Below are 12,418 nucleotides of genomic sequence, written 5' to 3' on the forward strand. Positions count from 1 at the left end.
TCATTTAAGGGCCCTCACTGAAACAGCAGCAGGAGGAAATTCATGCTTTTATCCAAGGTGTGACAAAATGTGGCAGGAAAGATAGGTTTTTGAGTAAACTGTGTATCTTCTCAGTAGAAAAGAGAAGCTCCTGAAATGGCTAAAGATTATTTCCAGAGTTCTGGAAGAGGAAGGTCTGATGTATGTAAGCAATACATTTTCTGCACTTAGGGACTAAGAATGAAAAAGCAGAAGACACATTAAATACGGAATAGCAGGAGGAAAAAGAGAATGTGAGAAAGGCAAGGGTATGAAGCAGTAAAAGAGGAATAAGATTAATGCATGGGTTCTGGATAAAGAAGAGAGAAAAAAATCAGAATATTATAACTGAAATTATAACTGAAATTTCCTTAAGATCTTTTAAGGAACTGTTACTCTATCTAGTGGATAATAGGTCTCATGAACATAACTGACCAGACAAGAAAATTGTTTTGTTTTCTATTCTCTGTGCTTTTTCTGAGCGTCACTGCAATTAAAATCTATTCTAAAAGCCGCTGAAGTGCAGGGCCAATCCATAACCCAATTCCCTTTTTCCTATCATCGTCGTTATCGACCAGCCACAGCCTCAGGGATTACAAGACAGACACCTTTTGGAGCATGGAATGCTGTTTATTTGCAACGCTCGAGAGCCAGCGCCCTGACATCAGCTATATTAGTAACACGACCGCTGCGCTGACACGGGGTGCAAGACTGGACCGCTCTCTTCATTCTTAAACAGAGTTGCCTTCAAAGCACTTATCTAAAGCAATGTTAGTCATTACTATCTGTGTGAAACTTGTACAAAGCTGGATGATTGTATTTAATATCTTGGATTCATTTTAACAGCAGAGTGTAACTCGCTTATCTATATATACATTGTTTGAGGACTCCCAGCTAATTGTTAATCTATAATTTAAATATAATTAGTTTGATTTCAAATATTCTGCCTGCCAGTTCTTTCATTTAGTCTGGTGTACATCACATTTGAAACAGCTCTAGTGATAGTAACCAGGGAACACCGGTAGGGGAAGGTCAATGTTATACTGTGGCAGTGACTTTTCAAATCAAATTAACGTTGTCAGATTGGAAGCAGCAACTCCACTGAATGGAAGGGCAGGACTGGGCGAGCGAGGGAGGAAGGGGGAGGAAGACATTGCTTTCGACCATGACTGTACATCTCCACTGTACTGTAATTACATAAAAAAAAAATAAATTTGCTTATAGGATAGATTGTAAGTTTTAGTTTGTTGGTTTTTCTGCTAGTTATAGATAGACCTTATGTTCTTCTCCCAGTTCTGTTGAAAACTAGCTGTCTTCAGTGAAATACTGCAGGATTTCTGTGGTTCTTCCGTCACATGGTCTGCGTTCTCTTCTGCAAGATTTGACGTTTTCCTAAGCGCACAGTGTTTAGTTATTGAAATGAAAATGTCAAAGTTCAAAAAAGCTATTTCTTTGCATTTTTATACAGTAGAACACTAAGTGCTAGAACATAATTGCCTATGGATTTTCTTTATATAGCACTTAATTTTCTCATTTGACTTGACAAAAAACTGAAGTGATGCAGTTTCCACAGAGCTTATCATGTAGCACCCCATATAACCTCTATCAAATATGTATTTTTTTTAATGTTTACTTCTAACTTCAGGTGTTCAGAGGGCGATTTGTTTTCACACCGAGTAGTAAGTTCTTCATGTGTGTGCAGTATTTCAATGTACACTCTTCATTTGAAGCTGTTACCAGTGTTACTGACTTGAATTTCACATGTGCCAAGAGATCAAAGTCAATTTATTCCGTAGCCCCCGCTATGGGGATGGGGGAACACTGGTTTTTACAACCTCGATCTCTAATACAGCAGCATAGCTTTTTGCTGCTTGAAGTCCCCCTTATTTTTTTCATAATTTCCAAGAGCAATGATCTGGAAGCCCAATCTTTCACCCTTCTCAGAAACAAAATTCTCAATGAAATTGGTTGATGTACAGCTGTACTACAGGGAGGCCTGGTGTGTATCTTTTGAACAGGTGGATTCACTTGGTAAAATAATCTCACCGGCCCTGTGTGCGAAATAAGTGTTGCTCCTGGCTCAGTGGGAGAAAATGGACCCTGTCCCCATTTGCTCTCTTTTCCAAGAACAAATCTGGCACTTTCTGTTTGGTTGTGGGTGGGGGTGTGAATATCAAACTTCCTTGTGGAAAAAGCCCTGCAACTGCTAACTGCAGAGCAAAACTGGTTATGGGAAAGGATGAACGGCTTTCTCAGGCATCAGCCGAAAAGAAATTAAAGTGTTTATACAAAAATTGAAAGCATTTACAAGGAGGAAAAAAGCGATTAAGCATTCACTGCAAGTTCTTCCATAACATCTAACAGCAATTTCTTTTGCTTTGAATTTGTGCTAGTGGAAAAAAAGCCAAACATGTTTCTGGCCAATAGCTCGCTGCCTGTCTGTTAAACGAGCAGTAGCAATCACCCTTCAATTACAGGGTAGGCAGCAATGGCAGTAACACACAAAAATGACTTCAATCATTTCAGGTCAATCTACTCCCGGAAATGGCCTGTGTGTCTTCTGCTTTTTTTTAAAACTAAAACTGATGCAAAATACAGAATAAAAAGCGCTTATGAGGTTTGAGTCTGCAGGATTCAGGAAACAATGCCAATGGAGTGAATGGTGTTCACATGTGTTCACTCCGAGAAGAGTTTCAAAACTTTTCTCTTGCCAGTAAAGGGGTGGGGGTGCACATCGTCCCTATAGCAGTTTAGAAAAGAGTCAGCGTGTGCAAAGGCTGCTACTTAGGCAAAGATAAACTCGCCTGTTCGTACAACCTCTGTGATCATTCGCATAAAGAAGCAAGTGTTCAAGGAAATGGTAACATCTATTTGTAAAACCACCCAGGAAGTTTACAAATGCACGTTGGAATAAATGCAGATGAACATAAAGTTTTACCAAATATTTAATTCACTTGTCATTACAGCGCTAATAATGGTATGGATGGTAAGTTTTGAACTACAAAGTTGAATTTAAAAAGATCTATATCGTATTATGAAAAAATCTTGTATTAAGAAGAAAAGACAGCATCTATAAACGAACCACCATAAATGTTAGAGCAGTTGTCACTATCATAAGCACTTTTTTCCTGGTGTTTCTGTTATGAGCAAGCTAGTTCATTCTATTCTCACTCACTTTATAACAGTTGCCAAATTTAACACCTGTAACTGTTTTCCCTTTGATATTTCCAGGTTAAATACATTTAGCATTTTTGCTGTGAGCAGAGTAAACTGAGCTATGTGTGATTAACACAACGTCCGTACGTCACCTGTTAATTACCATGCCCCTGTGAGAAGTCAGACACCCCTGTGCCAATAACAGCAAAAGTCCTGCTGGCTACAAATTCATCTTCCTAGGTGGTTCTTTTTTTTTTTCTTTCTTTTTTTAACAGCTACTTGCTAGTCCTTACTTAGAACTACAGAGCAGTGCAACCCCCCGTAAAGTCCAATGATCAGGATTCTGCACTGTTTTCAGATACAAAGAGAAAATGTATGTCAGATCTGTTCTCCGAGGCTTTTTGTACACAGGGCAGGAGTACACGCTTCCTTGTTGCTTCTTTGGGTCAGGCAGTGCTGTTGTGCTGACAGCATACACATGGACTACGGGAAGACTTGTGAACAGCACCTGAGAATGTCAAAAAAGACACAGGGCTCAGCATTAGAGAAGCAGGATAGGGTGTCTGAGCTCCAAATGCTGGAACTAGGTTCAGTGATGGCCTTCTGTAAAAGCACCAGCACCTCAGCAGAGGTGCCGTAACTTGAAGAGAGGGCAACTCAGGGACAACATCAAGAAGCCTGGAGGGAAAAGATTGCAGAACCGTGGAAAAATGCACACCGTGGAAGCAGATCTAAAAACAGCAGGGTGGTTCTAGGAGGGAGAGAGACCACTGTCTTTTTCCTATCTGTTTGCCCTCTGGCTAGTGTTCCCCATTCTTTCCCCACCTCCTGTTCCTTGAATAGCAGGACTGGCACTACAAAGGCCCAGCTGCATTTAGCAGTCTTCTTTGTTACCTCTGCACTGCTGGCAGTGCAGCTTCAAAGATCCAAGGTGCTATTTGAGTGTTAATCCAGGCTAGATCCCCTCAGGTCTTCCAGTAATATGAGGTATTCATTGGCACGGAAAAAAAAAGACCCAAAGCCAAAAGCAACATGGAGGCTTCCTGAACAGTCCTGAGTGCTTGAGCAATCGCCATATTTGAAGGTGTCTTTTGACAAACCAGGCAACGGCTGTTACCAGAAGCTACAGCTGGCCAGGTTTCATTTGGAAAACTTTGCTCTCAGCCAGACACAGACGCGTTTAACTACAGAGAGGAATTACCTCAACTCCAGTTCAAGGACAGTTATCACTGGTTTGGAAAAAGTTTAGCAGCACAGACAATGGCAGCTTTCCCTGGGCAGTGACCACAACATCTAATCGCTACTCCATGGCTCGGTTTTAAATCCGCTTAGTCGCATCAGAAAAATGTAACTCTATGCATGGATAACTGAGCATAAACCCAGAACTAATACTCTTCGTCCTATTCAAAAACAAATGTCAGGGATTTCTAGTCACCCAAACGCTAACCTCCACAGCAGCTGTCATCAAACCCAGGCCTGGGCTTTGGAAGTTGTGACAGGCTCCCACTTGGTCAGTCAAAAGAAGGCTGACTATAGGTTGTACCATTTTATTCCAACATAGTTGTGCTTCTAGGGCCCCTGAAGCCAAGGAGCATCTGATCAGCTTTAATGCAGCACATCCTAAATTCATTTTCTGACAGATGTCTTTTTGTTCAGCTCTGGTGTGTAAACACTCTGTCCTCCTTCCAGCCCTGCTAGTGTTCTACCTTCTTAAAAGCTGCTGTGAAATCACTGATGCAGGCTCTCAAAGTACTTCTTGGTGTTCTCTGAGCACACCGTATTATGCTACAGTCAGTCATGCTCACTCGGTCCTTACCTTTGGTGCCGACTCAACCAGTTTACTGTTTCTGCGGTCCCAACCTGCCCCTTCGAGGAAAAGGCCGTATATGTAAACCCCACCGATGTCAGCAGGAGGAGGGCCAGCAACATCTTCTTTCATCATCTTGGTCACTTCATTGTGTAGAACAACACTGTCGAGTGCCCACCCTTTTCCTAAATTCATGCGCGTTGTCTCTTGCCTCATAGCAGTTAGAAATCCCTAAGGAGATTGAATGTGACATAGAGTGTTTTAAAATGCTCAAACTATTCAAAACTTCTTTCCCGTATGAGTGACATAAGCAGTATAAAAACTTATCCCACAAAATTTTATCTGCATACAAAACTAAATTCAGTTGTGCAAATCAAGTGCTTTCCTACATTTTTCCAGTACTAGGCATTCCTATATACCTGGTCTGGACATGGTGCTAAGAATCCACCAAATTGGCTTATTTAACATATCGGTAGCTGCAGGTGTAATTCACCTCACCTCACATAGCTGCTTCATAACCAGCCAGCTGGAGAGAGGTTTACAAGACTGCAGATTAATGTGTTTTGTGAGGTTCCAAATACAGGTAATTGCTAAGTCACAAATAACACTGGTATTTTGTGTGCTACCTTACTCACCTTTTCTTATACCAACATTGTAAAATTGCTTTTCAGTCAACAAATCATGAAGCATTTTACAGAATACAAAAGAAGTGCAAACTGGAGTCATGCAATTAAATAGTGAAATGCCTCTGCCACTTTGCTCAGTGCAAAGCCTTAGTACACAACAATAACACATTATTGTAGACACCTGCCACTTAAACTTGTAGCACTTCAGCAGCACAGAATGAAACTTGCTCTCTATTCTGAAGAGCTACAATCTCACGATAGGAGGTATCACAGGACAAGCTAGGCTGAAGATGCTGGGGTTTTGTTTCATACAGATCAGGAGCAATGAGGGAATTGACCAAGCTGCTTCTTTTTCTTCAGTATTCACGTTGTGGGATGCTCTGTTGAGCTACTGTTGGGGCCAAATGAACAGAAAGAAGTCCGATGTAAAACATGAGTGCGCTGGTCTGCTGAACGCAGGGGCCAGACTCTGGCTGCTGGTACCGGGGTGCTTGTTGCATGTGCTGAGCACTTTGCAGCTACACAATGTTCTTCCAGTTGTGAGCATGATGACATTCATGAACTCATATGTTTCAGTTAACTGACATTGGTTGCTTCTCATTAATATCATTCCAGAAACCCTGGGACAAGTGTTTTAAAGAGGTTTAGTGATAGCACAGATAATTGTAATTGCATTTGAAGTAGCTGAGAACTCTAGCATGTAGCTAAGGGAGACAGGATTAAAGGCCAAGTTCTTCTATCAGCAGTGCCATTAAGTGAAAGCAGAATCCTTGTAGTTAATTTGTGGAATTTTAATTAGTAGAAACACGCTAGTACCAATAGTTTAAAATACACAGTGTTCACTGCCAGAAGGCCCCAGAGGGATACTGGATCCCAGATAAACTGAAATATTAAAAAAGAAGAGTCTAAAGAGGACAGGACAGAGTGATGACTGTATTAAGGGAATCAGTTCAAAGGTGCTGTGGAAACACTAGAGTAAAAGTAAGCCCAGAGCTGTGAGTTGTCTTCAGGGATAGCATTTAGACTGCAAACTGTTCTTACAGAGGCAGCAAGACCCACTGTCAGCAATGGGAATTGTAACACTTATCTGCTCAGCGGAGTATCTCCTAGACAGGGTTTAAAGACTGCAGCTGTGAGCTGGAGGCCCAACTGGGTATCCCAGAGCTGGTGAACAGCACAGTAAACAGCAAGAAAGAATCAAGAGGCTTGCCACTGTGCGGCTGAGGGCTTGGCTCACCCCCAAACCCTCTGTTGGGACACAATGGATCACTTGCCATGACATTCATTTTGATTTCTGGTAGTCTTTGCCCTGTTTTGTTTGTTTGTGTGGGTTTTTTAGGGCAGCAGGGCATGTTGAGATTTCAGAAAGAGGGAAAATGATTTATTTTTTCTTCACCTGCCTTTTCCTAAACTGCTCCCTGCCCTTCCTACTGAAGGCTGCTAAAACTTTATCCCTTTGCCTTCTAACAACCCATGCAAACTAACTCTGAACCTTGTAGTGAGGGAGAAGCAGGCGTCCATGGAAGCTATGACAAGAAACATGGAAATCAGCTAAGTCTATTGGTTTCACAGTTATATTCTCTCCTTTACCTTGTGTAGGATGTTCCTTGTTTGTTCCTTACTTTGCAATTTCTACAGCAAGCAATTTGTGGCAGGTTTACTGGAATTAAGTGGGCCCTGAAGAATGGAGGCATTGTGCTTTGTATGCTTATTGGTATTCACGTTGCTTTGGCTTCTAAGGGTCTTAGAAATAGGCTGAGGGTTCATTACACCACGTGCTAGACAAATAGAAAGAAAGTTTTGCCTTACAGGGCTTTTACATATATAGGGCAAGTGACAGCCACTGGATACAGAGATGCAAACAAGGAAACAATAAAACAGCATCAGCCAAATGAGATATGCACAGCAGAAACGAGATATGCACAGTGTCAAGGTTTTTGGAGAAAAAACCCAGTTACATCGGGTTAACTTCCAGGAAGGAGGAAAATTCATGGCACTTCTTGTTTTGTTCACCCCAGTTATTTTATTTTGGTCCAATGCAGACACACGGCGGGAAAAAAAATGGTGGTGGTGTTCTTTTCCATAGAAGCCCAAGCCTGCTCTCATTTGTATCACTATAAAGATTAACTTCTGTCAAATTACTGAATTTATCCCAGTGTATAAACAGACCATGAGGAGGGAGACTCAGGCCCTATATTATTTTTTACTGCCAGAATGCCTCATTCTCCAAGTGCTATAAATCTGCTTTATTGTCCTGTGTTAGCCATGGCATTTATCCATTGGCTATAAAGCAGATAGAGAGATCTATGCAAGTAGGCAAATTACAAATTACTGAGGAGCTGCATTTCATCTCACAAATTAAAGGATTTTTCTGACAATTTCTCAGGTATTACACAGGAGCCATTAGGACTGCAGCATTAATACTTCAACATCTTAACTTCCTTAAGAAGAAAATCAGCTCTTTTAACACATGAAATACTGATTTTAAACACAGCAATACACCTATAAACAAAATAGTGGCTATTTAAATAGAAAAGGAGTCTTTGCCCAGGTGCATTTCTTGTGAAATGAACCACTCCCACAGCCTGGGTTACAGAAAACGGAGACTACAACAATGACCATCTGATTCTTAAGCTTCTGATTGTCAGCACAAATAAATTTTTAAATCAGGTAAGCACATCTTATTCTTGGATTTTTTTTCTCTGCACACTGTATTTAGGAACATTTAGAACTACATGCTATTATATGTTTAGGTTTTATATTTCTGGAGGCTTTCTCACTTACTATGGTCTATTAAATCAGAACTTGTTCAGGGACATTTTACTCTGATTAACTGGCAGCTTTTTGAGAAATCCAAATGCATGCATCAAAAAACCTATAGGATGCTCAATTTGGGCTGGCAAGTTTTCAGAACTGACACAACCCCAAAGTACAAAAAAGCCAGATAAATGACCAGTACCAGCCTTTGCTCATCTCTAGTGCAAAAACGAACACCAATAAAACCCCAAAAAGCTATTAGGGTTGCAGCCAGCCTGACCATCCCAAAAGTGACTTAGGAACAATTCTGAGTGCCACTATGAGTGTGTCGCCAACAAACCAAGTATGGAAGCATAATAATTTTATTAAAACTCCTGCTCCTCTCTCTCATGCTATTGCTTGGGTACCCTTTGCTCAGGGACCATGTGAGCACACTTCCATGCTGTAAAATGGTATCGGCAGACAGCTGACACAGACCATGTAGATGATAGATGGATATTTCCCAGCAGTGGTCCTAGAGATTATTTGCCACTGTTGCTTTCTCTATTCTAGGCAGCTGTTTCAGCTAGCTTTTGCATTGCTAACAAGTACTGAGATTAAAATAGATCTTTAAAATAGCTCTTTGCTAAGGCTTCACAGAAACTTGTTGGCTGGATACTCTCACAATGACTCACTTCCACAACTCCTTCTTCCCACAAACATCTGTGAATCATAAAAAGCTTTAGTGAGTGTGGATAGCTGTACAAAGAAACTACACATCATCTAGGTATGTACACTTATTTTATTTTAGATAGTGCAAGCCAGAGGCAGTATTTTTTACACGTCTCTGCAGACCAAGTCTGGCACAATTCTGGAGTGGTAAAAATAACAAACCTTCCATTTCAAGGAACTGATTTGCAAGGATTGAGAGCCAAGTCCAAATCTCTTCTTCCTATGTCAAAGGTTTGAAACTTATCTTGTTCTGTACTCAAAGGGATTTTCATACAATGAATGAAAACCAGGTTACTGTAACAGAGGAAGGTGAAAAAGGGAGGATAACATTGAAATGTGAAAAGATATATTACGTAATTTCCACATTATAATTAAAGCAATCAGAAGATGCATTCCATTATTTCAGTTACATAATTTTGGTCTAGCAAAAATTTCTTCAGTAGATGTTGAAGTTGTTTTATCCTACATTTATGGTAAAAAATGAATTTAGTTTACACAACTGATTCAGCTTGAAATTCTCTCAAGGTCCAATTTAACTGTTACATAGGAGTTAGAAAGATCAGTCTGCCAGTCTTACCTGTGGATTAAAGAATCCTGTCATCCAGAACTGATTTGGCCGGCCATCCTGCAGCCAACTGCTGAACTGCTGGTTTCTTTCAAGAAGCTCAGTAAACCAAAATCCTAAAGTAGCCGACTCCCAGGAAATCCTAAACCATAGTTGGGGAATTCTAGCATCATACATATTATCTAAAGCATCTTGCAATTCTTCTGACATAATTATGGTTCCTGGAAGATAAGTGAAACATTCAGGATGAACTTTCCTCTGGCTTGCAAAGGCAATTAAAACTTCCAAATGACATTCTGAGTCTAACAAACCCTCTTTTGTTGTGACTTAATTGCACACCTGTTGCACTAAAGTCTTATCAGTTTGCTGTTAATTTGCTCAAATTTATAAGACCTGATTCAAAGTTAAAAGGGACAAGATACATGATATTTCTTCTGTTATTCTGGTCAGAAATAAAGACTTTTTTTTAAATGATTCCTTCTCTCACACACATAATATTTATATTCATTATATTCACACTGTGTTTGGGATGTAATTAATAATTTTAATTTTTCTAATATATTTTAATGGTTTCCACATACATAATCGAGGATAGAGCTATGCTGTGCAATTCATCTATATCCTAAGCATGTACCAACAGTGATTATATTCATGAAATTCACCGTTAGTAATGATAACTTTGCACATTTCCATTACCAAGATTCTCAGTGGGAAAGCAGTACATAGAATAAACCTAGAGGCAAGAGGGTTTTTTATAGATTTTTTTTTGGCCGTGGCAGTCCGTACCCACATATTCCAGGCATAGTATTGTTGCTGCCATTAAAATATTGGCATTTACTATAACAATGACTTTTCAGTGACACCATTTCATGTCCCAGAAGTTCCTACATCTTATTGGTTTGTACTCTCAATAGTACTAAGAGCTGGTGCATGGCCATGCCTCAGGATGTCTTCTCTATTTTAGATAAAATACTGTAAACTACAGAAACTGGCCTGGTAGCCCCCAGTCCAATTAAATATTAATGTAAAACCAATGTTCAATGCATCATCATACACACAACTGCTGTAATTACCACGAGGATTTACATGAGATACCAAAGAGAATTAGGTGGCTTCCACCACAGAATATGTAAAGGAAAGAGAATTAGTCTGGGTGACAGCAAACAAGAGCTGCAGTAGCCCATCCAAACTCATCTGTGTGGGTATTTGGTACTGAGTAAGCATTTCAAATCCTTTCCTTCCATTGAGGCTGGCAGATTCCCAGTTCAGGGGAAGGGAAAGAAAAAAAAAAACCAACCACCAGCTTTTAATTTAGAAGAATTCAGTGGCTACCTTAAACATTTGCATAACAGTATGTGCAAATCTGGTAGTTTCTGCTATATATCAATGGCAAATAGGCTTTTTTTTCATCTATCACATAATGACTTGCTCTCTTATATACACACTTCTTTTTGTGCAACAAATGCTAAGAGAAAACCATCAACTTTTACAAAACTGGAAATATTAAAAAATACTGCCTATCCTTCTGTGGTGAGTTGACCCAGTCTGGATGTCAGGTTCCCACCAAAGCCGCTCTATCACTCCTCACCTCAGCTGGACAGAGGACAGAAAATGTAACAAAAGGTTCATGGGCTGAGATAAAGGCAGGGAGCGATCACTCACCAGTTATCATCATGGGGAAAAACAGACTTGACTCGGGGAAATTAGTTTAATTTATTACCAATCAAATCAGAGTAGGGTAATGAGAAATATAAACTGAATATTAAAACACGCCTCCCTTCTGCCTGGGCTTAACTTTACGGCCAAATTATCTATCTCCTCCCCCACCAGCAATGCAGGGGGATGGGGGCCCTGGTCAGTTCAGAATTTTTTTAACCTAAGTCCTTCCCAGAGGCTGCAGTTCTTCATGAACTGTTCAGCATGGGTCCCTTCCATGGAGTGTAGACTTTCAGGAACAGACTGCTCCAGCGTGGGTCCCCCATAATGTCACAAGTCCTGCCAGGAGCCTTCTCCAGCACAGGCTTCCCATGGGATCGCAGCCTCCTTTGGGCATCGACCAGTGTGGGGTCCTCCACGGGCAGCAGGTGGATATCTGCTCCACTGTCAACCTCTACGGACTGCAGGGGGACAGCCTGCCTCACCATGGGCTGCAGAAGAATCTCTGCTGGGAGCCCCTTCTCCCCCTCCTTCTTCACTGACCTTGATGGGATGTTAATCCAGAGGTCCTACCACCATCACTGAGAGGCTTGGCCTTGGCCAGTGGTGGTGCCGGGTGTCATTGGCTTTATTTGACATAGGGGAAGCTTCTAACAGCTCCTCACAGAAGCCACTCCTGTAGCCCCCAACTACGAAAACCTTGCCACACAAACCCAATACATGGCATCCTCTGTAATGGCTTTGTAGACAGGTCTGGAATCAAGGTTTGAGATAAGTAAGAGTCTTTTATAATGCAAATAATAAACCTCTCTTTGGGTATAAATCTTCTTTAACATATGACCAAGAGCACCAGCATTTAAGAAAGAAGCCACCTTGCAACATCTCTCCTTTGCCTAGAGAAATGTAATATTAGACCATACACTCTATTCATCCTCTGGATTCAGAAAAAGTGGAAAAAAAATCATGCAACACGGGTTGGTTTCAACTTTCAGCAACCATAGTAAGGGCAGAAAACAAGTGAAGAGCATTCCATTTGAGCCCTGGGGATCATTACTATCCAAACAAAGAAAGAAAAAATTCTTCCATCTCTATTTTTTTTCTTGTTTTCAGGCTGATGCAGCC

The 12,418-nt window shown here is 40.8% G+C and overlaps 1 protein-coding gene across 1 annotated transcript in view; it reads right to left on the minus strand.

Moving 5' to 3' along the window:
* Positions 1 to 3,449: 3,449 nt before the first annotated feature.
* Positions 3,450 to 12,418, minus strand: part of LOC104279477 (dynein heavy chain 5, axonemal-like) — a 154,944-nt gene continuing 145,975 nt past the window's right edge. The window contains 3 exon segments of the mRNA XM_009876770.1: positions 3,450 to 3,682; positions 4,991 to 5,212; positions 9,653 to 9,861. Coding sequence (XP_009875072.1) covers positions 3,464 to 3,682; positions 4,991 to 5,212; positions 9,653 to 9,861 — 650 coding nt within the window. The 3' untranslated portion in view covers positions 3,450 to 3,463.

Source organism: Apaloderma vittatum, unplaced genomic scaffold, assembly GCF_000703405.1.
Source record: "Apaloderma vittatum isolate BGI_N311 unplaced genomic scaffold, ASM70340v1 scaffold6279, whole genome shotgun sequence".
Lineage (NCBI taxonomy): Eukaryota > Metazoa > Chordata > Aves > Trogoniformes > Trogonidae > Apaloderma > Apaloderma vittatum.